This window comes from Myripristis murdjan, chromosome 13, assembly GCF_902150065.1.
Source record: "Myripristis murdjan chromosome 13, fMyrMur1.1, whole genome shotgun sequence".
NCBI lineage: Eukaryota > Metazoa > Chordata > Actinopteri > Holocentriformes > Holocentridae > Myripristis > Myripristis murdjan.
Genome location: NC_043992.1, coordinates 19,581,834 through 19,608,769, shown reverse-complemented (window position 1 = coordinate 19,608,769; position 26,936 = coordinate 19,581,834). Strand labels below are relative to the sequence as shown.

Here is a 26,936-nt window from a genome sequence, read left to right as displayed (position 1 = left end):
TGATACAAACTGCGTGAAAGAACAGAACTATCCATAGCCATGCAAAAATCTTGAAGTAATTCTTTTACCATAAACAATGGGTTGGGACTCTGTGGCCTGCTCTTCCTGTTTCCTCAGAGATTCGGAGGCTTCCAGTTTGTCCACCTGATGGGAAACAAGAGAATGATAATGGCATAAGCTCTCAGTAACACCATAGGAGGGGATCTCTTGAGGAGCAAGGGCTGACACCGGGTTTGTAAAAACTGACCTCTGGGTTATTTCACTGGCTGACGGATGGGACCATTCCTGACAGGCGAAGATGAGTAAAGTCCAGATTGAAATAAAATCGGCCACATGAGGCGGGCCTTGTTACTAGGAGGGGAGCCTTCTACAAGGCAAAAGCAGAAGCTACAACTAGAGAGCTATTGGCTACTTTACCGAGCTTGGCTTTACAGTCCAACAGACATATCCCATTACTTGTGGGATGTTAAGGGACTCTAAATAGGGATTCGGAAGGGAGACACACAAGACGCTACTCGACAATAATGGTCCCACCATCCAGCCATCCAATGATCTACTGTCATGTGTTGGAAGAGGTAGAGTATGTAGAGAACCAACCCTTCACTAGTTGAAACAGGAAGTCAACATGACATGACCAACATTTATTACCTCCTCTAAAACAGTTGTTTTTGCCCCTGTTAGTGTGTCTGTCTGTCAGCAAGATATGTCAAAAACCTATGGCTGGATATCCATGAACTTTGGTGGACAGACAGGTTTTTGCCGAGGAAACACTGGTAATATGTTGGTGGTGATCTGGATCTGAAGTTCCACCATCAGGTGATCATTAGTCTTGATTCAAAATCTGTAAGGTATGTTAGTAGGGTCAAAAAATCAATTTAACTTAAAAATTTAGATGCCAGAAGTTATGTCTTTAAGTCTAATAGGAAACAGAAAAGGAGCAGAGTTTTGTGCTCTCTGAGTGCTTTCTATAATCCAAACACAAGGAAATAAACGGGCACAGTACACATTGATGCAGAATCATCTCGCTAAAGCACTTTTTTTTGTTTCTAGACTATTTGTTAAGCAACTCAGAAGCAGACCATGACTGGCAGGGACAAAGGCAAGGACTGACAAAATTCACAGAATTAAGCAAGCAGCAAGAAAAGCTTACTAAAAGACCTTGGGCTACAATAGTCTGAAGCTTCGAGATTCAAAGTATAAATTACGGAGAATATCACATCATAACCGTTTCTCTTAGAGCTCTGGGCTTAGTTCTCTACATACAAGCTGGTCTACGACTACTGAGTCAGTCAGTCAATCTAGATAAGCAGGCTGTTTCAAGAAAAGACAGGCTGTTGTTTCACTTGAGAAGAAGGGAAGAAAAACATGCTTGAAGCGGCAAATTGGTTATTTTCTCTGTTAAAAGAGTGCATGAGAAAGAAAGAGAAGCAGAGAGCCATAGTGGAAGGAGTGTGAAAGAGGGTGAAGGGAATGGTTTGTACAGCCAATCCAAGGCTTCCAGAAGCAGGCACAGCCAACAACAACGTCTCCTAGCCGGGCCAGAGTGCTGCTAATGCTACAGAGGGACGGGGAAATGCATGCTTGTTGCCCTGCTCGTCATGTCATATTTTGTATTTTTTTTTTTTTTTTTTTTTTTTGGAACACACACTCAAACTATTAAGTTATATGCTCTCCACACACCCTAGTTGCTTCTCACTGAAGAGACCACACTTTACAGTTGTGAAGAATACTCAAACAAAGGAACATATAGAAGAAATGTGAAAGAAACCCCACCTCAAAAAAATCAGAATGTTAAAGTAATGTTTGTTACTTTGTCAACTAAAACACACTGTTTTACAGTTTTTAGATTAATTCAGTAGAGTAGGAAAACAGAGAAAATAGAAAGATCTCTGAAAGGATGGTCACTTCATCAAATGCTGCATTGGTCCTTCTACTCCTGAAATTAAGTCATACACTTTGCTGCAGTCTCTGCCATGGCTGTCTGACCAAATCTGGAGGTGCAATGTGGCTTTTCTCATGACAAGATCTGATTTCAAAGTAAAATCAAAAACCCTTTCACTATTTCCACAGGGCGAAATGATATGCTTTCCCCATTAAAATTGAACCATGAATGCCTGAGTGATTCAAGGTCGGTGACGAGCAGCAGACTGCAGCTGAGTGGTGTTGCAGACAACTCGACATTAGTATCTATCTACATATCTATGAGAAAAAAAAAGGACCTGACCACAGCAAGTCAGGCAGTTGCCCAGAGTAGCGCTCTTCAGTCATGCCCTGGGAGAGGTGCTAGGCATGCTGGTGTAAGTGGGTGCCTGGGGGCATTTACATAGAATGGCTCTTATTGTCAGGAATTCTAGGGAAGACTAAGGATTTCACGACTACAGTTTTGAACAAGGAATGGATTAGTTACTGATGTGCACAGAGTCACACATGGACTGAAATGACTGCAATGGCTAGAACTGATAGTGAAATTTCATAGTTTGCAGCTTCTTTTGGAGTGCAAGTAAAACCATTACTGCATTATCAGAATTTTAGGGGCCGTTTACATGACAACGGTTTTCACAAAAAACGGTTAACTTTTGTTGCGGTTTGGCCTTTCATTTACACGTCAACTGCGTTTTAGGTGCTTGAAAACGCAAACTTTTGAAACCGGGTTCCAGCGTGGAATTTTTTGATGACACCACTTACCCGCCGCCGTGTAAACTGGCAATACAAAATTGTTGTGAAAACAATGACGACACGGCCCCATTTCGCGCGTGACTATGATGTTTTCAGCCATGCGCGAACAAGAAAACAACAACGCCGCACCACCAAAGCGTTTGTACGCAGGTGCGCAGGCTACTCTGTGGTGTTACTTTGCAAAGTTACACCGCTGGCCTGGCATGTACACTACAGCGTTTTCAGTTGTTTTTGCGGATCCGTGTGTACGAGGATCGTTCTCACAGCGTTATTGTATAAACATGGAACTTTTTAAAAATGCAAAGGAATAAGTTTTCCGTTTTCATCAGAACTGTTCTCGTGTAAACGGGGCCTTAAAGGACTGACTTTGCAGGTCAACTGATCGATTAAGTAGACTATAGTTGTTTCATCAGGATTCAACAGTAATATTACAAAATAATAATAATAAAAAAACAGTAGTTACACTAGGTACAATAAGTGTGAATAATTTTGGTACCTAAGTTCAGCTTTTTTTTAATTTTTAGGTTTAAGTTTTTTTTTTGGTGGGGGGAGGAGGGGTTCTTCTTTATTTGACAGTCACAGTAGGGAGAGACAAAGGGCATTGGAGAGAGGGGATGACATGCAGCTAAGTGTCTGAGGTTGGATTCAAACTCAGGATGCTGTGATCAGGACTCAAGCGTTGGTGCATGGTAAACGCTCTTATGTGGTGGGATGCCCACCCTAAGTTGAGTTAGCATCTGTGGTAACTGTCCAAATTTGGATCACTACCTGCCGAAATGAAAATGCAAACATGATCTCAGCTGTCATAATTTTTATGAAGAAGTACTTTTTTTGATAGAGTGAAAATTGATTTTTTGTTTGTTTTTATTTGAAGAGCCATTCAGTGGAGGTGAAGAATACTTCTCAAGAACATGAATTCTTCACACCTCTTCTTGCTATAACCCTTGTGTTTTGATCTATCAGTAACTAGTTGTTCATTCCTTGTCCCGGGTCAGTCAGAAACTTGGTTGGGTGAGAGTTCATGGAGCCATTACAGACACTAGAACACCAGTGCATTCCCAGGGGACGGGCATAAGAGAGCCCCACTCTGGAGTCTTGTGGGTAGTAGGTAGTCTAGTGGAGGTGTGGAGTGTACACTCAGAAGCAGCAGAGTGACATGGGGAAGGAGGGGCATGCAGTTTCCGCTAATGTTACTCCTCCAAACTACAGTCTACAGGGCAGGGGAGAGGGGTCAAAAAGAATGGTTGGAAATTGGATTCGACTTTCACCTTTTCCTTAATCGCATCAACCTGAAAGGGAAATTCAGAGAGGCAACTTAAGGAGAAAAAACAAATGGAAGTCTCCCAAAATAGAAAGAGACAGAAAGAGAAAACAGCAAACAAACAGGAATCATTGCTTACAGAAAACAGAAGAAAAATCACAAGAGCGAGAGATGCAAGTAACGCCACTTTTGATACAAATGCAGACTTGAGATTACTCAGATACTGTGGAACTGTTTGCTTTCAACACTTTAAAATATGTTCACCTTACAGATGTTGCTAATGACTAATATATCCCAACTTAGACTTATGATCTACTACATTTTGCAATGGTAATTTAATAAATCAATGGTTTAGAAAAATAATCATTAAGACCTAGGGTTAAGTACAATATAGCGATAATTCCTTGTCTTAGCTTGCTTGGAAAACCAAATCGGTAGGATTTTAATAAGGACTGGTAGGTTTAGTCAACCACATGAAAAGTATATCAAAGTCTGTTTGGTTTACGTCTCAGTGGCTGACAACTTACCTGCCAATCTCTGAATTGCCTGGATCCAGTAAAATCCACCAATTTGGCATCACAAGCATGTTCATTAAATACTAAGAAGTGTTTTACAACTACGGCTTTACTCAGTTCTGTAGCCATCACATCTTCTCGTTGAACCATCCTATGGTGAAAGCATTAAGTGAGTCATATTTTATGCCATGTAACAGACATGTGGCATGAGGAGCAAAACAGCAGTTATGAATCTCCTTTGGAACACATTTGTATGGAAAAGTAGCTTGGATGGATGGAACCCAAATCAAAAAGAAAACACCAATAGTTATACATGATTGGCAGAAGCGTTGGAGGATGAGCATGGATAAAGGAGGGAATAGGCAGTGTTGAGAGATTTTGGCATTAAATATGGTCTGGAGGAACTGCATGAGACTGCCCAATAGAAACTTCCAGACATGGGCCAAACAGTATTTGCCAAAAAAAAAAAAAAAAAAAAAAAAAGTTTTAGAATTTGTTTAAACCTGCCTGAAGTACCAGATGGATGGGGTTTGTCACACGTCACAACAAATAAGTCAATTTAATATTTAGTACTTTGCTGTTGTACAACCATCCAATCGAGTTTAATGTGGTAAACTCCACACATCTGGGCCTCCAAACTGATTATCACACATTTGCAAATACCATTTCACTCATGTCTAAACACTTAACAGCAAAAAACACCCCTTGGGTAATTGATAGGTCATCTTGGCATTCTACCCTTTTATAAACCACTGTAGTTATCTTCTTCCATTTTAATTATTAATCCTTTCTATCTGAAGAAAACTGCCCGCAGTGCTTGTTGTGATTCTGCACACCCACACACATCAGTCACCTGATGACCTCTGCAGCTCTGGCCGACCCACCTTAGTGAGGTACTCCCTCATGACCTGGATGAAGTATGGCATGGAGAAGTCCATGATGTTGTGCCTCCAAGCAGTCTCCAGCACAACGTCAGGTCGCAGCAGGTCGTAGCAGGTAAACAGGCAGGCGGCAAAGCACTCCTTTTTGTCCTCCTCCAGGAACCAGGCCAGCAGCTCCTCCGCCAGCTCCGTGTCCTTCGACTCAGATGCGTACTGCATGGCATCCTGCAGAGGACAGGATACAGTTACAAGTCAATCATTTTGAATGAGGGAATATCTAAAGTTAACTAATTTCATATGGTAAAAGCATATACTAGATGGTATAAACCAAAGCTTCACATTCCCTCTGAATAACTCCCAAAACCCTAAAATTTTATCAATACAACAGTCAGATGTTTCTGATTGCTTTGTACTCTTTCAAAGGCTGAACTGTAACAGCAGGTATTCGTGTGCTTTGACAGACATGGAGTCTTCAAGTTTGTCTTTGTTTTAATTATGGACCTTGTAGAGCTTGTCCTTCTTGCAGAGCTCAACGCTCTGTTTCCAGCGGTTGTTGCCCTTGAACAGGTAGGCTGCGATCCTCCTGAACTCGATCAGCTCATGCTTCTCCAGGCCCTGGGCCAGCGAGATGTTGTCAAAGTTGTCATAGGCGTCGATGGAGGTGCGCAGAGCCTAGACAGCAGACAGAAAGGGGGAATTAGAACATAGGCAGAGACATGTTTTGCTTTCAAGACACTAATCCTGCAGGTAAAAATAAACTTAACTGCGACTGACTGACTTGTTCAGTGTTTCAAATCCTTCCTCTATTTTTGTTTATTAAATACTGTTGATTTTCACATACATGATGGAATGAATGAAAAATCCTACATATATTACATTATAATACATACATACATACTATCTACTATTAAAAATACTGGACAACATGAACATATAACATATAAATATAACAACATATACCGCATAATCTTCCTCCGTGATGAAGAGGTTGTTAAGTGCTTCATTGACTGACTTATTGTTGTGATTCTGGACTGACCGCAGGTAGGGTTTAACCAAGGATAGTTGCTTGACCTGGAGAAAGAATCAGATGCAAAAAAATCTTGATTATTTTATCAAAATGACATTTCATTTTCTATTAAATGAACCACGGCTGATAGCTCACCATAGAGGAAACATTAACAGCAGAGAAAGAAATGGGTTACTTGCAAGCACTGACTCCATTTAATTATTAGTACATGAGAATGCTTCATGTATTCATTTTTTTACTTCATGACTTAACTTCACGAGTGATCCACAATGTTTTTCAATTTCTAACAATGCTATATTTTGAGATGTATTTTTCATTGTGAGGTGACACATGGCAAGAAATGTCAAGAAACATTGGCCCAGGACCTTGCTGAAGAAGTTGACAGCACGTGTGTGGTCCAGCCTTGGAGAGAGGACGATGAGCAGGTCATTCAGTAACAATGGTTTGAACTCCAGGTAAAACTGGATGGCCTTGTAGTACAGCTCCACATTGGCCACCTACAACAACAAACATGTGCTTAGACAGATGGTTATACTATTAAAAAAGTAACTACTGTGTAGCTACTGTGTTGTGTAGTTGAAAGGTTGTAAGTGCTGCATACCACAAGAATAATGACAAACCGAAGATGAAATTCTCCTGTACCTTGGTGACAATGTCTTTGAACTGGCCCTCCTTCCAGGCATCAGCAGGATGGTTCATCATAGTGATGATAGCATTGTCGTACTCTTCATACTTGTCGTAGAGGAACACTAGTTCTGCCCAGAGGTGGGCCTGCTCTGCCGCCCTCAGAACCTGAAACACACAGAGACAGAAGTTCATTTATTAACTCTTACTTAAAGAGTCAAAAGTCACAGGGTACACTTTCCTTTTTACAACAGCCCAGGAAGAGAGTTACTGGAAGAGGCATGGTAAAACCTCTATATTACATCTTATTTCCTTTGAAAATGTTACTGTTTTCTTCCCCTAACCCACCTTTGGAATGTTAACACGGGACCAGAAGAGCTCCAGATGCTCCCTCATCTTCTGTGGTTTGAATTTGGAGTAAAGGATGGCCAGCTCAGTAAACATGCCCATGTGAGCGCGCTCCAGGCCTAGGGCGGCCTCCAGCATGGTGATCAGCTCTTCAAAGTAACCACGGTCCTGGAGGGACACAAAGACTTACAGTAAGACAAACGTTCATCTTTCAAACATAAAAAATACATGTTAGTTAAGCTTCTATAACTTTTACACATAAAGTTAACATTTCATTGCAACTGGAAAATTGCAGCTGCCTTTAAGACAGCATAGGCAAGACTTAGTGCAGATGTGTGTTCACATTTCAGATTTAAAAACAATAATGAGCAATGCAGATAGAATATCTGATAAGAACACAGTAACCATTAATTGCATCCAGCTGTCATGAGTCAATCTTATGTGTAATTTTAATTAATACTCAAATTTCAGTTAAATTCGACTGTTGGTATATACCTGGTAGTAGTTGATGAGCTCCTCCAGCTCGTCGGCATGTACGACAATATGCAGACCGCACATCTGGGCCAGACGGAACTCCTTACCATCTACACAGGCAAAACACACCTAGGAGGGCAGAAGAAGAAGTCAGTGTATGTTTATGAAGTCAGTCCACACCTTCAAGTATTTCTTATTTACGGAGGCTGTAGGAAGGCTTATACAGAGACAGAATAGAAGAGAATATTCTGTCTAAATTCAGCAACACGGATTTCCAAGGACAAAGGTTTAATCTATTACACCATGTCTAGGCATGGTCTTGATATGGTTAGCTCCTAAACCTACATGACAAACCTCAGCCTCTGACACTGCTATTTCTACCTGAAATGCAATGCAAGCCAGAGTGACAGTGGTCACAACAAAATTTTGAAACACCTACAAAGTCTATGTTAGGGATTTCGTCAACATAAAAAAAGTCAAGGAAAGATTAAAGCTACTAGAAATGAATGAAAGTTCAATCAAATCCAAAAAAAAAAAAAAAAAACATGAAATAGTAAGGAAAATAAAATTTAAAGCACTGCTACAGTCCACAGTACAGAGCCCTACTCTTGGCTCAAAGTGTGTCATGCATCACCTCCTTCCAGGTGCGGGTGCTGTTGGCCTTGCGGGCTCCATCCACAGCTGCCTGGTACTCTCCCAGGTGCACCAGAGTGGAGGCCAGGCGGCCAAAGTTGGACACATTGTTGTAAAGCAGTTTGGCTGCCTCATACATCTTGTCATCGTAGCAACGGTCACCCACCTGAAGGAGGAGGGATAGAACAAGAGAGAGCAAGAACAGGAGAAAAGAGAGAAAGTATGAGAGGGTGAGATAACAATACAGATGCTTTATTATTTATCCCTGAACATGTGTAATTAGACAGAGCAAACAGAGTCGAGTGGCAGCAGCTTTATACGTGAGTGCCCACGATGCATGCTTCCCAAAACCTACTTGTTGGATGTGAGCGTTATTGGGTCCGTTGATGAACTCCTCGAGCTCAGCTAGGCGATTAGTCTTGGCCAGAGCAAAGATCAGCTCTGTTTCAACGTAAGACTCGCGTGCCTTCTTACGAGCCATCAGCAGGAACTTTACCAGGTCCTCCCAGTTCCCTGCACGCAGCACAACTCCAATCAGTTTCAAAAGAACATCAACCTATTTTTATAGAAATACTGCAAAAGAGTATCCCTTTTAATACATGATAAACAATTATGCAAACCATCCAAATAAATCTGTATTTGAAATTCATATAGGAAATGGCACCAAATCTGAAAAGATTAAACTTTTACACAATGTTCGGCTAAGGTGAATGCAGTTAGCAGTTCCTTAAAATTATTTTACAGGAATAGTATTTCTTCAGATCAATGTATGACACTACAAAAGCATTCTGCATGTGAACAGAATGGATGAAGATCACTTACCACTTAGGGCAGCAGCTTGCCCCACCTCCATGTAAGCAGAGGGGTCGTCTGCCTTGATATAAGAGTCAATGGCTTCCTTGACCAGGCCCTTTTGTAACTGGGCCTTCGCCAGCTGACTCCACACTGGGGGCTCATTGCAGCGCTCAGCAAACTCATAGGCCCGATCCAGGTTACCAATGTGCTCGATAAGCACCTGGACACAATGAGCCAGTGTTCAGACCATATTTCAGCAACACAAACAAGGCTTTCAGGTCAAGGATCTGATCTCTAAAAGCTTAGACTGGCTTCAAACTTTAAACAGGAAAAAAAAGGCTTGCAACCAGTAAAAAAGGTTTTGGGATTTGTCTATCTGATTCTACACTTCAATACATCAGAGTAAACCAACTGCCCACTGACCTGTACAGCAGAGGTGTTGACATCAAATTTCCTGAAGATAGCAAAGGCCTCCTCAAAGAGCTCATTACTGATGGCAATGTTAGCAATGTCTGGGGCATCGTAGTTGTCCAGTCGGTTGATGTACTCCATAACACGGGTCCGATCAGCCTTGATGGCTGTCAGGATCAGCAGGTTCTGAAGGTTTCTGAAAGAACCAGGAAGGAAGGGTCTCAATGAGAACAAGTAAAAGAGTGGGTCTAATTTTATGTGTGCAAAATAAGTAAAAAAAAATTCTTCTAAGCCTCAAAGGCAGTTTAAGAGGACAAACTTGATATGAGACTTCTAATATAACAACTCAATGGAATGGCCCACTCCAAAACTGTCAAATACATGCTGGATGCCTGAACTGACATTTTGCACAAGTAGTGCTCTTCAATAACATGTTTGTGGGTGGAGACATTTTTAGATGCAGTTACATTAGATCATAAATGCGTCTTTCTTTCACCTGTGCTCGCTGAAGACAGAGTTGTCCAGGACGATCTTTTCCAGGAGCTCAATGAGCTCGTTGGGCAGGTCAGCAGTCATGAAGGCCTTCACTGTGACAGAAACCTCCTCTGGATCCTGGGTCTCTGATAAGGCTGTCTGGACAACCTGCAGCAAAGAGGGAGAACAGGGTTGAAGCACATCAACTAAAAACTGATATTGCCAAAACAAGTATGGAGTATGTCAATGGAGTAGGGACAGAATAATGAGAGCACTAGCAGGAATGCAAGCAGCTTTCTGCACAAACAGATGATCCAAGTAATCACAGTTAAGGTGGTCTGCCTTAGCACAAGAGACAACAAGGCTGTCGTACCTGGTCGATGAGTGGTCTTCTGTAGGGATTGCTCTCCAGCAGGACGTTGGCCCAAAGCTCAGGGTTCTTTCGACGCACCAGGTAGCGAGACAGGCTCTTGAACAGGGAGTTCTCATTGCACACCTACAGCATGATACATAAAAATGGTTAACATATGGGGCGACAATTGAGGAAAAGCAAGCTGCTTACATTACTTGAGCAGCAATACCAATCATGATTACATTCTCTGCTATGACTTTAGATAACATAGTGGTATGGCAGCCAAATTAATATGCCTCTTTGAACAATAAAACTTGCAAAAACAACTATTACATAATGTATAACCACAATTTATTAAAAATAAATAAATAAATCAATAAAAAGTATACTGTATAGCAAAAACAACAGCATTTTCTTTGCTTAGATTATCAATTGGATTAGCCAGGTCATGAGTCAGCTGGTTATCCATATTTCTGCCCTCATTTCAAGTGAATCCAATAACAATTTCAAGCCAATCCAAACTTACATTAATCAGCTCCTGGTCACACTGTCCTCTCTCATAGGCCACGCAAGCCAGGTGGGGGTCTCTCTTCTCACAGTACTTGCCCACCACGCGGCTGTCGTAGTAGGGGTTCTCCCTGAGGAAGCGCTCTGGGTTGTTGTTGCTGTCAATGTAGATCTTGGCCAGGGCATTGTGGGTGGCAGGCTCCTCGCAGCCTTCGTGAATACGAGCCTCCAGCCAGGGCAGTAGCAGCTTCAGTCTGGACAAACACACACAATAAGATTTTACACAACACAGCCTTTGCATCCCTTAATGTAAGGTTTGGTGAGAAAAACAACTAAACTGTGTGATTCCACTGTTGCTGTGGAGTTGAAGTAGTTTCTATCATCTTACCGGTTTCTCTTCTCCACCTCAGCGACCAGCTCATCAGTGGAGAACTGCCCTCTCACCACCATGATCAAGTTTTTAATCACATCCTCAGCACAATCCACATCAAGCAGCCCTCCAATCACTACTGGCAAGCGGCTGGGGTTAACCTGGAATAAGTGTTTGTTAAATGATGGCATATTCCCCATTGAGGTAAAGCATGTTTGCCGCAGTGAAACAGTAAAACAGTTTATAGGCAGGAGAGGAAAGGAGTTTCAAATGCATTTGCCAGGAGGAAAGCATTTGTTATTCCAAATATGAAAGACTTTCAAGCCCACTTGTAGGATCTGTGCAACATTCCACACTTTTTAAAATTTTAAAGATGTTTTTTTATTTTTTTTATTTGGCATATCTACTTTATTTGATAGTGACAGTAGAGAGAGACAGTAAAGGCAGAGCAGAGAGAGGGAATGACATGCTGTAAAGGGCTCTGCATAGAGTTGAACCTGGGCCACTGCGTTTAGGACTTAGCCTTGATACATGGTACACAATGTACCAGGTGAGCTGCTACTACGCCCCTGAAATATGTCACACTTTTACTGTTAAGAATAATTAGCCTAATGTTCAGGTATTATGTAAAAAACAAACTTTCAGTGGCGGGTAACTATCCCAAGTTAGCCACTATTTCATCTCATGGCATATAAGATTACTTTCCATCACACAAAGTACCATCAGACAGTGAAGTATGGCTGTTATGTACCTTTTGCACGTAGATCTCAATGTACTTCTGCAGGCTGTTGCGGTACAGGTACAGAACCAGATCATGGACAAAATCAAAGCGGTCACACACAATGATCAGAGGCAGCTGGTCAGTCAGCTTGGCTTCCTGCATAGAGAAAAGATGTAACATTGAGATTTTTTCATCCCTTAATCAAACCAAAAATCTAAAAACCACTGCTGATGGGCAGCATGGCACCTTGCATGGTAGCCTCTGCCATCAATGTGTGAGTGTGTGTGTGAATGGGTGAATGCAATGTAAAGCAAGCTTTGAGTGGTCGGCAGACTAGAAAATGCTACAGAAATGCAATGCATTTACCATTTTAACATTTAATTATCTGACTGAAAGACATTTTGCAGCAGCAGTAGTGTTATTTTTCACCAAATTAAAAAAACACCCCCCCAAAAATGTCCTTTTACAGCTTATCCACTTCACAGAATGGGTGCGGTAATGTTTTGTAGTGTGGCACTAAAGCTTTGTTTTGTACTGATGTTGTGAGTGTGCAGAGATATCGATCCATCCCTCACCTTGAGGAAGTTCTTTACACGTTCGGGGTCATAGCAGTTGCTCTCACGGCAGATCCTCTCCACCTCTTTGATCTGGCCTGTTTTGCAGGCGGCCTGAATATATTTGAAGTGGACCTCTGGGTCTTGACTGAAGTTCACAATGGAACCCAAGAAGTAGAACAGACCTGAAGGAGACATAACAGTTAAAATGAACAAATGAACTAACTGTACATGAAACTGATTTGTGTCTACTTATCTAGAGAAAATGCTTGGGAGGGTAAATATTTTTTATATAAAAATTAGGGCTGGGAAAGTTCACGCGCTATTATTGCATTAACACATTCATCAATTAACACCGAAAATTATTTTAACTAAATTAACACATTTTTAAACTTTTTTTTGGAGGGTTCTCTGTTACTCTTGCTGAGACAGGCCAGAGCAATTGGGGAGCGGAGGGGAGGAAATGGGAAGGGAAGGGGGGAAGGGGGGAAATACTGGCATATGATTGGCTTAAACATGCATCTCAACCAATCAGAGCATTTGTTTTGGCACACATGAGCTGGAAAAGAAAAGAACTGCGGGGACAGAAAATGGAGGAGGATTCAGGTATTTATTTTCTATATTATATTTTGAGTTAAGATTTCTAAGAAATATTTTGTTGACTGCTACCATGTAAAGGGAAAGTTCATTGCTGCTACAGAGCATCCTATTTGTTGAAAGTGTTATTGCACTTTGGATATTTAATTTCTTTTAGAATAAAAATGTTCAACACACTACCAATGAATTCATTATTAAATTTTGAGCATAAAAATGAGATTTAAAAAAATGCGATTAATCATAGACAGATCATGCGGTTAATCACAATTAAAATTTTTAATCGTTGCCCAGCACTAGTAAAAATATATTACTAATAAACAGGAATGACACGACTGTTTTGCACTTTGCATGCTACCAGCTTACCCTCAAAACTCTTGAAGGACTCAAAGAGTTCAGTGAGGGACTGAGTGGAGAGCTGCTCGTGGTACTTGGAGGCCACCTGTACACAGATCTGCAGGTTCTGGCGGATGTTGGCGGACAACATGGCCCTCAGACATTCCAGAGAGTCCTCCACTGATAACGAGCCAAAGAAATTCACCAACCACTGCAAGGAAGAAAAGCTTACAGTCAGCAATACGGAGAGCAGGCACAAGCAATAAGCACAAAGACAAGAGTGGACTGTTAGTATTGCTTGTTCTATTTCCAGGCCTGTGCTGTACCTCTGGGTTGAGGAGGTGTGTGTGCACCACAGCGCGCTTGATGTCATACAGGTCGGTGTAGTGCTCCAGCGCCCTCTGCAGGAGACCGGCTTTTTCACACAGCTGTGCCACATGGGCACGATCATAATGGGTGAACATCTGGTTGCCCAGGATGGCATCTGCAACCTGTGAGATATGACACAGTGACAAAGACATTTAAATGGCAACGGAGACTGTGTAACAGATGGCAGCAGAAAATCAGCTGTCTGGTAGTGGGAAAGGCAACAAGATACTTTCTAGAAATACAAACACAAACCAAACAGTTAGTTTAGAAAACTGACTCTTCTGGCTGAATTTTGAAGTCCTGGGTCAAATTTTTGTTAGTTTAACTTAGTGACCAATGAGGTAAATCCCACCCATCTGGTGCTCAATGAAGTTCTGATGTATCCATGTTATTTGTGTACCTGTGGCGCATGGACCAGATTCATTTCCAGCAGGCGTGTCTGCAGTGGTCCTTCCATGGGTCTGTTGTTCTTCAGGGCATCAAGCAGGAAGGACGTACACTGCTGGATCAGGTTGTACTCCATAAACACATCAACAATCTGGAAACACACAAACAGAGAAATCATTACAACGGGGTCCTGTTCAGGAACAGACAATTAATGCAAACACAACAATTAAAAACCATCAAAGAAATCAAATGTGCCAAACCTGTAGAACAAAGTGTTGTTTATTTATTTTCAAAGACAAATCTCTGTGCTGTCACATCAGTTCAGAGTAGCATAATTATAGTCGAGAAGGAAAAAGGGGACCACTACAATAGCTACATGTGTAAAGTTGCGAGCAGACTGCCAGCAACCACTCAGCTGCCTTCTGTCCATCTGCAGCCAGTCTGAGGTAGCTGACTGCAAATAGTGCTGGCACTCAGCAATTTGGCTGCAGCCAACATTTGCACAATTAGTTGACTGATGTCTGGTCACAGAAAATCCAAGCAGCACCAGCTGCCGAATATGTAATTACTTGAGGTGTGAACTCTAGGCAAAGGTGGGCCCTCTGACCTGTGTGATGTCGGCAAGAGGCTCCTCATCCTGAACCAGCATCTGGGAGAACTGCAGGCCCTGCTCTGGGCTGATCCGCATCACATTCCTCAGCAAGAAGATCCAGTCTGGGGTGTAGCCAACCTATAGAGGACAGAATTTTATTTAATTATTTTTATCTTTGACAATGCTCCAGACTACTTGCAGATTACAGCAAGAAAGACAATCATAATACATATGTTTTAGTCTTATCTGCACAATAGTGAACTAAATTCAATCATAATGCTTTTACACCTACCTGCGAAACAGAAGACAACAGAAAATGTTCACAACAAACTTCTTGCGGTCCAAGAAAGAAAAATAAAGCCACAAAAAAGCACTAAAAGAACGCAGACAATGCACTGACTATGTACTAGAAATTCAAATTCATAATTCACTGTCCTATTGTCTTCTTCACACACTTTGAAAGTACATCAAATCAAGTATCATCACACACCTTCTTGGCATAGAGGACAATCTTCTGAAACTGGCCGGTCTCTGCAAAGCACTGGATGACCTTGTTGGGTACATTGGCTCTGAGGTAGACACTGAGGGCCAGAGTGGGATCCACAGATTTCACCAAGTCTCCAAGCTCTTCAGAGCACTCCAGCTGCAGAGACACAGACACAGACACAGACACAGACACACACACACACACACACACACACACACACACACACACACACACACACACACACACACACACACACACACACACACACACACACACACACACACACACACACACACACACACACCAATGTTGTAAAAGCTCTCCAAAGCTTTTTAAAACTGGAAAGTCTACCCACTTATGCAGAATTTAACTCTATTATCACTAGCCACTGTGTTTCTAATTGTAACTGTTTTAATTGAAGTCCAGGCGCATTTCAAATTTTGCATAAGCCAGTTTTATAACTTTATTTATTAACGTGTATTATGTGTATTTCCCTTTCTTCTGTTTATTATGTGTATTTCCTGTCATTATAATGTATGAGGTATATCCTATTTGTTGTTGATGTATTTTAAAGTGTATCTCGGCGGCATTGTAAAAGAGGGAAACCTCAACTGTCTTCCGAGAATAAATAAAGGTTTCAATCAATCAATCAGTCAATCATTAGGAAAACATCAAGGTTTTGGCAAGATCAAGATAAACCAATTACAGAATCAGAAGGATTAAATCTGAGAAATAACAGCTCTGAGAAAAATGCACTGAAACCTGTTCACTAAATACTAAGCTACAGTCCCTCCCACAAAGTGTCTGTAATCTAGACTAATAAAATTTAACTGACTGAATTTTAAGTTTTTTGGAACCAGATTAGTTGTGCTGCGATGAAACTGCCTTTTCGTGTTAAGGGCCATGTCTGTACAGAGCTACAAATTTAGTTTGGGTTACTCATACGATCCTTGGATGTCACTTTCATTAACCTGTAAGATAAAACAAGATGAAAGTGCTAATCAGTGTGGAGAAACTGGCACTGTCTTTTGGAAATATGCTGCTCCCTAAAATTCAGTGGGCAATACCTAAGAAACAAAGCTGATTCAATGCAACCGTTTAAAGATGGCTTGTAAATATAATAGCAACCCAGTAAAACACATGACTTTTTCCAAGTTGCATATGTGCTTCTTGTTACATTTTCAAGGTAGTATACATTTAATTTGTTTTGGGTTTTTGTTTTGATTATATCCTGCTGTAACAGTAACACTAAACTAGCCACTGGTCACTTGCCTTGTCCTCTTTGAGCCACTTCTCCAGCAGCTGCTTACGGCCCTGCTGGAGAACAGGCCTGCACAGCTCCAGGGACTCAAACTTGTTGAGCTGGCCCTGGTCCAGCAGGATGCCAAAGTACTGAAGCAAGGGGGATGTCTGGCCTGGCTGGGCAGGCACACTCTGGAACCGACGGATGGTGTCTGGGGTGCGCAGGATACCCTGGGTAACAAAGACGGATGCAGAAATTGAGTGTCTGAGTGAGTGTAAGCTAGTAGAGCACTGGAAAAGTTTGAAAGGAGGAAGGAAAAAAGGCCACAGTGATCATTTGAGTTTCATTGTCCTTTGTGGTGATGTATGATTACAGGTAGTAACATGAGCATTTGAGACTGTGGTGAATGTTAGATTTATACTGTATTGAAGAGTCAAATTTGTGTTTGAAAAGTCAAATTTGTGGGCTGAACAAGTTTTTTGCACAGAGGAAGTACAAAGTACAAAGTCAAAGGGGATATGCTGATATGTATTTAAAGTTAGCTTAAGTAGGAATTACTAACATTTCTCAAATGTGATGCTCAAATGTGATGCTCTAGAATAATGTGCTCCTAAAAAATATTACTACATATTTGTCTTTTAACTGTGTGACATGAATTTGCCTCTACTTCATGCCTTGTTAAAAATAACTTGAAAACAGAAAGCCAGACCGCTACCTCCTTCCAAACCAAATGAATAAAAAAAAAGGCAAAAAGCTTTAATTTTATTAGCTGTACATAGTAGTGAGGTTAAAAACATGGGTCAATGCTTTTACACTCTCTCCCAGCCTGCTGAGTTAAGGCTATTTTTGGCATGTGGGATACATTTTTCTCACTACAGTAATAGTAAATCCTGTATAATAAGGCTTGCATAACACAAATGGTTATTTTTGTCTAACAGACAAAATTGGAGTATGATGTATTGCTATATTGTTTCACTAAGTTGTAGACTCTGCTTAGTGTGCAGAGTCTGTGCTTGCATCATGATATTGATGGTGCTCTGAGTGCACACTGGTGGCTTGGCAGTACCTTGGGTGCATTGGCAGCCACCTTGGCAGCCTCTGAGTAGTTCCCTGCTGCAAAGAGGGTGTTGAACTTGCGAGCAAACAGCTCCTCAGCACCAGCCAGGTTGTTGCGGACAGCCATACGCAGAGCCAGGTCAGGGTTCTGGAGCACATTGGTGATGTAGGGAATGATGTTTTCCTCCTCCACACACACTGACAACACCTGGAAAAAAATATTCAACATTTTATTATTTGAACCCAGCAACTGATTTGCTGTGCACAAAGACGAAAATGCTCAAACTCTAACACACACACACACACACACGTACAAAATTAGAACAAAGTTAGTCTTCTTAAAAATGACTCAAAATGATTAAGGAAATAGTTGGTGATTGATTTAACAGATGGCAATTAAATCAATATTTAACTAATCATTGCAGCTCTAACATAAATATCTCAATAAGAGCCACCATAGGGAATGAGGCCAAAACTAGAAGAACCCCATATTTCGACAAAAAGCATGAGAAAATTTAGACAATCGCTGGAAAGCACTAAAGCTAGAAGCTATTAAAATCTCTCTCTGTTGTCATTCTCTTGTTATTATCTGACTGAGAACAGTCCTGACACCATGTGAATTATGCTGATGTGGTCCTGTTCATGTGAATCCATGCAGCTGAATGCAATTGCTGATAATAATCTGGAACTACTGTTTGACCCATGTCTGAATGGATACTGCACTTTTCATTAACAGTGAAATTACTTAGGTGCACTCCAATCAAATCCCTTCTGCTGGGAACTGAATCCAACTGTAAATCTCAACCTGAGCACACCTTAGTGTGTAAAAATAGATCTGAAGTGAATCGCTTCTGAGAACTGGATTCGTCACATTTGCAACTTATACAGATGGCTTGCCCCATGTTGTTGTGTACAGTGTAGTACAGTGTGTGTGTGTGTGTGTGCGTGTGAAAAATACACTGGGCTGTATAGGGCCAGACAGCCAGGAGCAGTAAGGAGATTAGGATGCCTAGCCTGCCAGCCAAATCTGGGCCCTCCTACTGTGGCTGTCACATGCTGCCTGACACTGGAGGTGCTGCTACAGCGGCTATTCACAGAGATTCCCTCCATCAAGGTCACAGGACAACACCCAAGAACCCACATCGACGTACAAAAGCTGACACACAACACAGGGAATCTGACTGGCTCACAAATGTCAGCTTTGACAGACTAAGATGGACAAAAATCTAGTACCTATACAAGCATACAGTCTCTGACTGGCACAGACATCAAAGTGCACATACCTGTTAATATCATTTAGGAAATCAGAGCAAAACTATGAGGTGAAAATTAGTGCAATCTCACTCTGTGATTTAGGCTGGTAAGAAAAATCTTGCCTACTACAATCTACATGCATTCTTGCTTTCTTGACATATCAGCCAGGAGTAGATGGCTAGGATGAATATCAACGAAAATTAAGGCACTTCTGCACAGAGGCGAGCTGATAAGCTTACCATGGCTCTCCCTTTAGACTTATTTACAATGGTCTAAGGCTTTCAGAGCATATTTCAATATTCAAATTTCAGCTGAATGTAAACAAAATTACAATAAACCTGCCTGCTGAATGAATAAAAATATGCTCACAAAGGGCACTGTACCAGAAATCACTGATAAGGAAGATTACTATTCTTCCTGATTTAAAAAGTAATGTTTGTAGGATATTTGGGTTCCCTCAGTAGAAAGTTAAGACTGATGCAGTGATTGTCCTTTCCTATCTTTCATGCAAATATAAAACAATACACCTATTCTCTCTAAAACGTTACATGTGATTCAACTCTGGACAGAATCTTAAACAGCTACACTGTGTGCTCATTATAGCCTGCTTTCATGAATCAATACAATATAAATTATATCATTAATATTCAAATACAGTTTAATCTGACAGCCCTACTTTGGACATTAAATTAGAAGTACCTGATTACACTGAATAACTGAGAAAAACTCTATGATCTCATGAAGCACTAAAACACAGCTGCTAACAGAAGCACAGAGAAAGTGTGTGCTTCTGGCAGTACCTGTCCTTTCCTGTTGACCCCAATGATGCCGGCAGTGGGCTCATGGGGGGCAGTCACGAAGATGGTCTCGCCACTGATCCTGTTCATGTAGATGCAGGTTCCTGTCTCGAGGTCATACAGGTGGATGTAGCCATATTTGGTGATGAGAAAGACCACATCTTGCTTGGAACTGATCTGAAAGATGTACAGTGACAAAGACAACGTTTGGAGAAGCTAACTAATAAACAAATGGCCAGATCACTGTCACAATATCTTTAAGGAAGACACTGAACACCAAACTGCTCTGGCATTGCACTACTCTCTCTAGTTTTTCATGATTTTCAGCATACTTGGAGAACAGAAATCTTAAAGATACAAATAGAGTAGAAAGTGGAAATTCAATTAAGTCATAGCTGTGATGGGATGTGAACTTACTAAGAGTATTTTGTGGTGCCAAAAGATGAAAAGGAAATCTTATTTTGGCAGAAAACACAGATGCGTTGACAAGAGTGAGTACTACAAGTCTGTAGTCTCTGTTAGGTCATGTACCTGCATAGCAACAGGGAAGTCATTCTGGGCTTCTGGAGGAAAGAAAACATCCACAGCTTTCTTTGGAAATGGTTGGTTCCCAGTTGGCGGAGTCCCCACTTCAATGATGTGCAGCTAAAAGCAAAAAGCCATTCAGACAAAAGGAGAAAAGAGTTAGGCTGGCTTGTCTGAAGACTGCCCCGAGACAATCACAGACAGTGACAGCCTCAGAAGCGTGCATCAATCCTCCCCTCCAATTTCCACTCTTCATATGGATTCTATCCCCATCTCTTTATTGTAGCAGTGCTAAGCTTAAGATGTGGCTGTGTCAATGAGTCATACTTTGCCTCCTGCCTGTCCTCGCACAGCAAAGCAGAACAGCGTCGACTCCTCTGTGTTGCCCTCCATCTTAAACTGGGCGAAGCCGGCAGCATGGCCCTCGATCGGCTGGGATACCTTCCTGTCCACAGAGTACAGCTGCATGGCTCCGACAACACGGTTTTGCTAAAGAAAGCAGAAGACACAGCAATTAAGTTAAAGGCCCAAGTAACCCATGACTTCAAGTGACGTCACTATTTTGCTAACAGTGCCATATTTTCTTGTATTCGTTGTAACAGCAAACTAAACAACTACAAAACACAGAACTATGACAAAAGATATTTAAAGAGAGCCCTTAGAGAATGTGACCTTTACTGTCTTCCACCAATAGCTCAACACCCTTGTGTGCTATTTTGTGATATAAACATTACCCGCTACAACTTCAGCGCAACCCCTCTGTATACCAGTAAAATGCTTAAGGCTGTGTTCAGACAGTGTTTTTTCTCCAGCTGCAACCATTTTTTCTGACAGAAAAAATTGCTGCCAAGAGCCTTTTTTGGGCTGATATACAATATAAAAAGCAGACGGCAACATTGTTGACACACAGTGACCAAAACAGAGTTCTATATATTGCTGTCTTTCTGAAACGTTTAATATTTTTGTAGCACAGCCGCCTCTTGAGTATTTACTCGCTGCTTCCCATAGGCAGCTGAGAGGGAAACCCAACTCTTTGCAAGAGCACAACCTACTGAGTACAATACTACTGATACATTTCAGTATTTCATTTCAGGGTGAGTAAACTATCAAAAAGTAAACGATTAAAAGCCTTTATACAAACTGTTATACAATAAATTAGTGATAGCGGGCACTTTCTCTAATTGACTCAAGATTACTGGGAGTCAAACTAGGAATCGATATGGCAACAACAACAAAGCCAAAGAAAACATAGCTGAAACACCGCTGTCCCACAATCAGCTTTGTTTATAGTAATGTATTGAAGATTTCTGTCCACTCCACAATTTATTGTGTGAGCTGAGGATACAAGGATGAACCACTAGACATTTAAATAACATGAGTTTTGAGGTGTAAAACTTTACTTTCCCAGTCCACAGAGTATTAAGTTTTAAAAAGGTACTTGTTTACTTGTATACCTACAATAAACCTCAAAGACTACATATATGAATTTACACAAATCATACAGCTAGTCATTGATAAATTCAAGACAGTAACTTTAAGCATGCAGATTCCAGAAAGATACGTTCTTCTGTTAAAATCTAAAGAATTCAGATGGTAAAGTGGCATAGTAGTAACTAACTAATTTTACTTTTATGCTACAGATTATTTTGTGGTGTTACATCCCCAAATAATAAATAAATAAACATATATCCAAATTTCATGTTTTCACAATTAATGATCCAGTAGTTTGGAGGTCTTAAAGTGTTATATTTTCAATGCATGTGTGCGTTAAATGGTTTTACATTGGCACAATGTGGAGCCAAAGAACCACCCATTGCCAAGAGCCTTAAGACCATTTAACGCACACTTAGCAGTTGATTATCCCGGTCATTTACCAACAATATAAAGAAAAGGGGAGAAAACAATATAAAAAATTAAACTGGTATGATTTCCTTCCCAGCCGTTAATTTATCAAGTCAATAATTCAGCTTTGCTCGCCACAGTTGACAATGAGTAAGCTCTGACAGCTGTGCTTTTTAATGTTGCCATAGTTACACAATGTGTAGTGGATGAATTTAGAACGGTGATTACACTTGAGCCGAACTACCTCCACAACACACGGTTTTAATGCACACCTGCCAGCCAATCAGAAAAGAGTATTCACCCAGACCATGGTATAAGCAAAAATAATCAAAGGAATTATTATAGGAATTATTTTTTTCATAAATGTGCAACTCTAGTAGACGTGGTGAGTATAGTGAAGCAATTCTTCAACCAGAAATTTTACTACCTGTGCTGAAATGCCGATGAGCAACAGCCATTTCTGTTTGGCGTCGGTGCGGTAGTTGATAATCTGACATCCAGCCAGGCTGGAGTGTCGGTCAAAGACTTTGATTGGCTGAGAGTCTCCCTCCATGCTCCAATGATAGACTGCGTTGTCTGTGACTAGGGCAACGGTGTTGAGAGAGATCCACTTCCAGAAGGTCACGTCATCTGTCATCGTGTGGGCCTTCATCTTACTCTTCATCTCAATGTTGAAGATCTGCAGGGTCTTTGCCGCTGAAAATATTCAGAGCCAAGGTTAACTGACAATGATGGAGAGATATGCTTTGCCAAAAAAAAAAAAAAAAAAGCTGTTATCTATCTAGTGGCTACAACTACCACACACAGACCACAACAAGCTTTGGGAATAAATAAATAGGGAATATCAAATTCCACTTGTTGAAGAAATGTTGGTAGTCAGGGTTTGGTGTAAGTAACACCAAGGACCATACAACAAGCCAGCACCAGTTGCAATACAAAGGGGCAAGACCAACAAGTGGGCAACCAATTGAGTGGTGAGATCTGCATTCAGTTAGGTCTGATGCACAAAACTGTACAAGAGAAACACATTCAGTCGAAGCTGAATCTGCAAATCTTATGTAATAAGGTGAACTGAAAACTGTAACTAGCCATTTCCCAAAACGGTAAAAACCTAATTAGTTTGTAATAAGTAACAGTTACTGATATGATGACTTTTATCACGAATATCAAAAGCCTCTAAGCATAATCAAAACGGCTTTCCTGGTGGTTCTGGTAAAGTGGTACAATGCTCTAGTATTTTTTTTTTTTTTTTTTTTTTTTTTTTTTTTACCCAAAGCCAGACAAATTAGGAACCAACATCTGTGGCAAAGCATGTAGCCCAGTGCAATTCAGAATGAGGCCCGTGTCCAGCCTCCACCCCCACCACCTACTAGAGAAATGCAACTTCAGGCATGTGATCACAGCTCTTGAGGGATTCACAGCAAAATATGTTAATCCTAAAATGAGGGATGTGGGAGTTTGGGTTGGGTCTGAATGCAGATTAGCAACAGAAGACCACAAAGCACACAAACAGATGTGATGATGGGAAGGTTGCTGAAGGGATGCACTCACGCCCATTCCGTTTTTTTCCCCCCCAATTCAGGCTCATTGGAGGAAAGAGGCTCCAATCCTTTGGGCCACATATCTTTTCAGTTAAGTCAGGCCCAAGCAAGCCTCTCTCTCAACTACACTACACCCTGTGATTAAGTGTACTATAAAATAAATCAATACAGTCCATCTTCACACTCAAACTTGTATGGTATAGCAATATTTATAATCAAATGCTTTACTCCTGTTGCATGTACACAAATTAGGCTACGTTACAATATAAACAACCTATTTTAAAACAAAAAGAGAGGACAGACATTTAATTACTCTAAAGCAATTGACTGAAAACACATTAATTACTCTATGTCACAAATGTGGGAATGTGCATAAAAAATTGAAATCATTGAAACAGCTTCTCTGGTTCAACTGCACTTAAAAATACAGGTTGAGAAACAACACATACTGCAGCTTAAGTTTCGTAAGCTACTCAAGCATAATCCTGTGAGGTAATGTGCATGGTCAGTAAATCTGACCAAAATATATTATGTACAAGAGCAATACTCTGGTATTATGGACATGACAATTTTGCCAAACCAACATCCTGTACACAATCACTGAAAAGCTCTTACCAACATCTTAGATAATAAGCTCACATGGTGAAAAAGACGCTGGCAGTAATTATGTAAAAATGCTTAACCCTATGTAGAATACTTTCAGATAAAAGCATCACATGCATACAGCAAATCCATTCATATGGGAATAAGACCTATTTCAAAAGAGCAAATCTGTAATATAGCCAATTCATATTAACCTATTGTTTGTTGATGCACATTGTTTAAAACCTATATCTATGCTTGCTTGACGTAATAATTATTTAAGCTTTACTATTCCACTACAGGTGCCCCGCTTGTGTTACCATTCAAGCATTCCTAAAAACTAACATCAGTACTGTGCAGACATTTCAACACAGTGCATACAGGATACACTTTTAAAACTCATGATATGTAAAATTCAACTCACCGTCTGCAAACATAAGAAAGCGGTAAGAAATGAAAAAAGAGCAAAAACAAGCAAAATAGACAAAGCATTCATGACAGCATGACATTTCTACTAGGAATGCTACTGTGACTACTGGCTACTTTCCATAGAAGTGATATCAATGCCTTATACATTGAAATGTGATTTTTTTTAATTAAGAGAAATGAGTTGGCCTGCATATGAACATCAAAATGATACGGTAATTGGCTGACAAAAGACAAACTTTACACACATGGCCAAATACTTTAAAAAGGCAACATACAGAGGGATGTGACCGGCCAAACTCTGAACTGATCCACATTCAGCTCTCTAGATGCCACATGAAGTTATTACAGTGTAAAATGCCGTATATATACACACATTAATTGGGCATTCTGGCTAATGCTTACCTTTGAGGGCAATAACTTTGCTCGCTGGGTTCATGATGGCGCTGTCTGCAGAGATAGGCCTACGGATGGGAGTGTTGGGGTCGGCCATGTCAATGATGACGACTTGGGCCTGTTCGCCCACCTTTTCTCTTATGCAGATGAACTTATCTGACTCCATGGTTAGAGTGCTGAATCCAATGTTGGCCGGGTTGATCCCCAGATTCTGGAGCTGAGATATGAAGAAATAACCTTTTTCAGCATCGGCTCATGACCAGCACTTTTTCACACTGTCTTTACTCAGACAGTGAGTTATGGCACATGATGTGGAAATGACACTTAAATAACTAAGTGATGCGTTCCAGCCTCAAGTTGAATGTTTTGAATAAAAAACCTCAGTGAATACATCAGTAATGGGACAGGTCTATAATAATACGCCATCATTTTCTTCTTAACAACTACAGACAAGCAGCTGAACAGTCTTCTGGCTAATCCCATTTAAAAATATTATATATTTTTTTTTAATGTGTCTGACAGAAATTAAGATGATGTCATTTTGACAGACTGGGTGGGCTACCTGCCTCACCTCTGGTGAATGAGAAAGAGTCTAAATTTCGTGCATACAAACGCAAAAGCAATCGTGTGTCTCGTGTATTAGTGAGAATAGCCGGTCGTGACACAACGTTAATATGCGGTGACATGGGGTCCAGGCTGCCTGCACCTGACACAGCACTGGGGGCGGTCACGGCTATCAGCCTCATCATGTAGCGCTGCACGACCAACATGCTGCCCGACTGCATAAAAAATGTGGGGAAAAAAAACAAAACAAAAAAACCTGCGGGCAATATACACTGACATTATCCGGCTCGACGACTCAATGTGTAATATACGATTATTGTGACGTGACCGTGCGAGATCCCTCACGACACACCAATTGAAACTGTTAGCTTGCTAGCTGTCATAAGCTAAATTAAAGCTATGTAGCCCTAATGCTAGACGTGTGCCGAAGGTCAACAAATGTATTTAATCTGTTTCGCTACCTGGCCGTCGTTGACAGATAATTTGCGTTAAGCCAGCTATGTAACTAGCATCAATGCTAGCCTAGCTGCTTGCCTGGATGGCTAGCGGTTAGCTGCTGGCTAAACGGGGGAGGGGAGGTCATTCATTTGCTGCGGGTGTTGACGTTAAACGCTAGCATAGCTAGCTAGCAAGCTGTCAAACAACTGTGAAACGGGAAAATCATATAATAACAAAAAACCTTGTTTGTACAACAAATTGGTTTCCCCACATACCTGCAGGTGCTCCTGGAAGCGGATGGGTAGTATTTGAGCCATGGTGGTTTCCCTGGGCTTCTCCGGAGTCCTGAAATTCTAGCTAACTTATGCAGCTAGCTAGCTAGGTAGCAGCACCGGGCTAGCTACGACCTCCTCACTGTGTCGGTGTAGGTCGGAGCCAGTCAGTGACTATTTAAATCCTACAGGGGTAATATACGGAGTGCTTTTAATCGTGTTCCTGCAGTCTGGTAACAGTAATGTCAAACGTGTCCCCCGTCCGTGAGTGTTTTCGGCACTGCATCAATGGATAGCAGTGGCTACGGCTCTGATCTTCTGTCCAAAATCCGCAATGGCGGCGGAAACGGCTCAGAGCCTTTCCAATCCGGAAGCATCTGGGGACCTCTCTGGAAGGACACAGCGCTTCTCACCCTCGTTTGGTACGAGCCACTTTCAATTTTCAAATCCGTGCAAAGTAGCTACATTACGTCTGGGTTTCAATCCCTAGTAGATTCACATTATTTATTTTTTTTGCAGCATCATCCCTCAAACCACCTAATAATTTGCCTCTGTACGTCAGTTCCGCTGTAGTAATTGGGTTGTCATATTCCTGACAACTTTCAAGAGGTA

At 41.1% G+C, this 26,936-nt stretch overlaps 1 protein-coding gene across 5 annotated transcripts in view; it reads right to left on the bottom strand.

Annotated features, from left to right (window-relative positions):
- The window catches only part of LOC115370720 (clathrin heavy chain 1-like), a 28,831-nt gene extending 2,096 nt beyond the window's left edge, over positions 1–26,735 (bottom strand). The window contains exons 1-34 of one of the 5 annotated variants that reach the window (XM_030067867.1): positions 26,328–26,735; positions 25,060–25,267; positions 24,653–24,655; positions 22,533–22,801; positions 20,591–20,752; positions 20,270–20,383; positions 19,742–19,915; positions 17,698–17,895; positions 16,661–16,861; positions 15,392–15,544; positions 14,917–15,039; positions 14,323–14,460; positions 13,880–14,044; positions 13,584–13,764; positions 12,645–12,808; positions 12,100–12,225; positions 11,367–11,509; positions 10,998–11,232; positions 10,493–10,615; positions 10,142–10,287; positions 9,658–9,841; positions 9,262–9,454; positions 8,795–8,952; positions 8,441–8,605; positions 7,828–7,935; positions 7,333–7,500; positions 7,003–7,152; positions 6,726–6,857; positions 6,294–6,404; positions 5,835–6,005; positions 5,337–5,558; positions 3,945–3,965; positions 248–285; positions 69–144 (exon numbers count right to left, since the gene is read on the bottom strand). In XM_030067867.1, the coding sequence (XP_029923727.1) occupies positions 114–144; positions 248–285; positions 3,945–3,965; positions 5,337–5,558; positions 5,835–6,005; positions 6,294–6,404; positions 6,726–6,857; positions 7,003–7,152; positions 7,333–7,500; positions 7,828–7,935; positions 8,441–8,605; positions 8,795–8,952; positions 9,262–9,454; positions 9,658–9,841; positions 10,142–10,287; positions 10,493–10,615; positions 10,998–11,232; positions 11,367–11,509; positions 12,100–12,225; positions 12,645–12,808; positions 13,584–13,764; positions 13,880–14,044; positions 14,323–14,460; positions 14,917–15,039; positions 15,392–15,544; positions 16,661–16,861; positions 17,698–17,895; positions 19,742–19,915; positions 20,270–20,383; positions 20,591–20,752; positions 22,533–22,801; positions 24,653–24,655; positions 25,060–25,267; positions 26,328–26,369 (4,920 nt within the window). In that variant the 5' untranslated portion in view covers positions 26,370–26,735 and the 3' untranslated portion in view covers positions 69–113. The remainder of the gene's footprint in view (positions 1–68; positions 145–247; positions 286–3,944; positions 3,966–5,336; positions 5,559–5,834; positions 6,006–6,293; positions 6,405–6,725; positions 6,858–7,002; positions 7,153–7,332; positions 7,501–7,827; positions 7,936–8,440; positions 8,606–8,794; positions 8,953–9,261; positions 9,455–9,657; positions 9,842–10,141; positions 10,288–10,492; positions 10,616–10,997; positions 11,233–11,366; positions 11,510–12,099; positions 12,226–12,644; positions 12,809–13,583; positions 13,765–13,879; positions 14,045–14,322; positions 14,461–14,916; positions 15,040–15,391; positions 15,545–16,660; positions 16,862–17,697; positions 17,896–19,741; positions 19,916–20,269; positions 20,384–20,590; positions 20,753–22,532; positions 22,802–24,652; positions 24,656–25,059; positions 25,268–26,327) is intronic. The other 4 variants (XM_030067862.1, XM_030067864.1, XM_030067865.1 and 1 more) reach the window with 4 other exon arrangements.
- Positions 26,736–26,936: the final 201 nt, after the last annotated feature.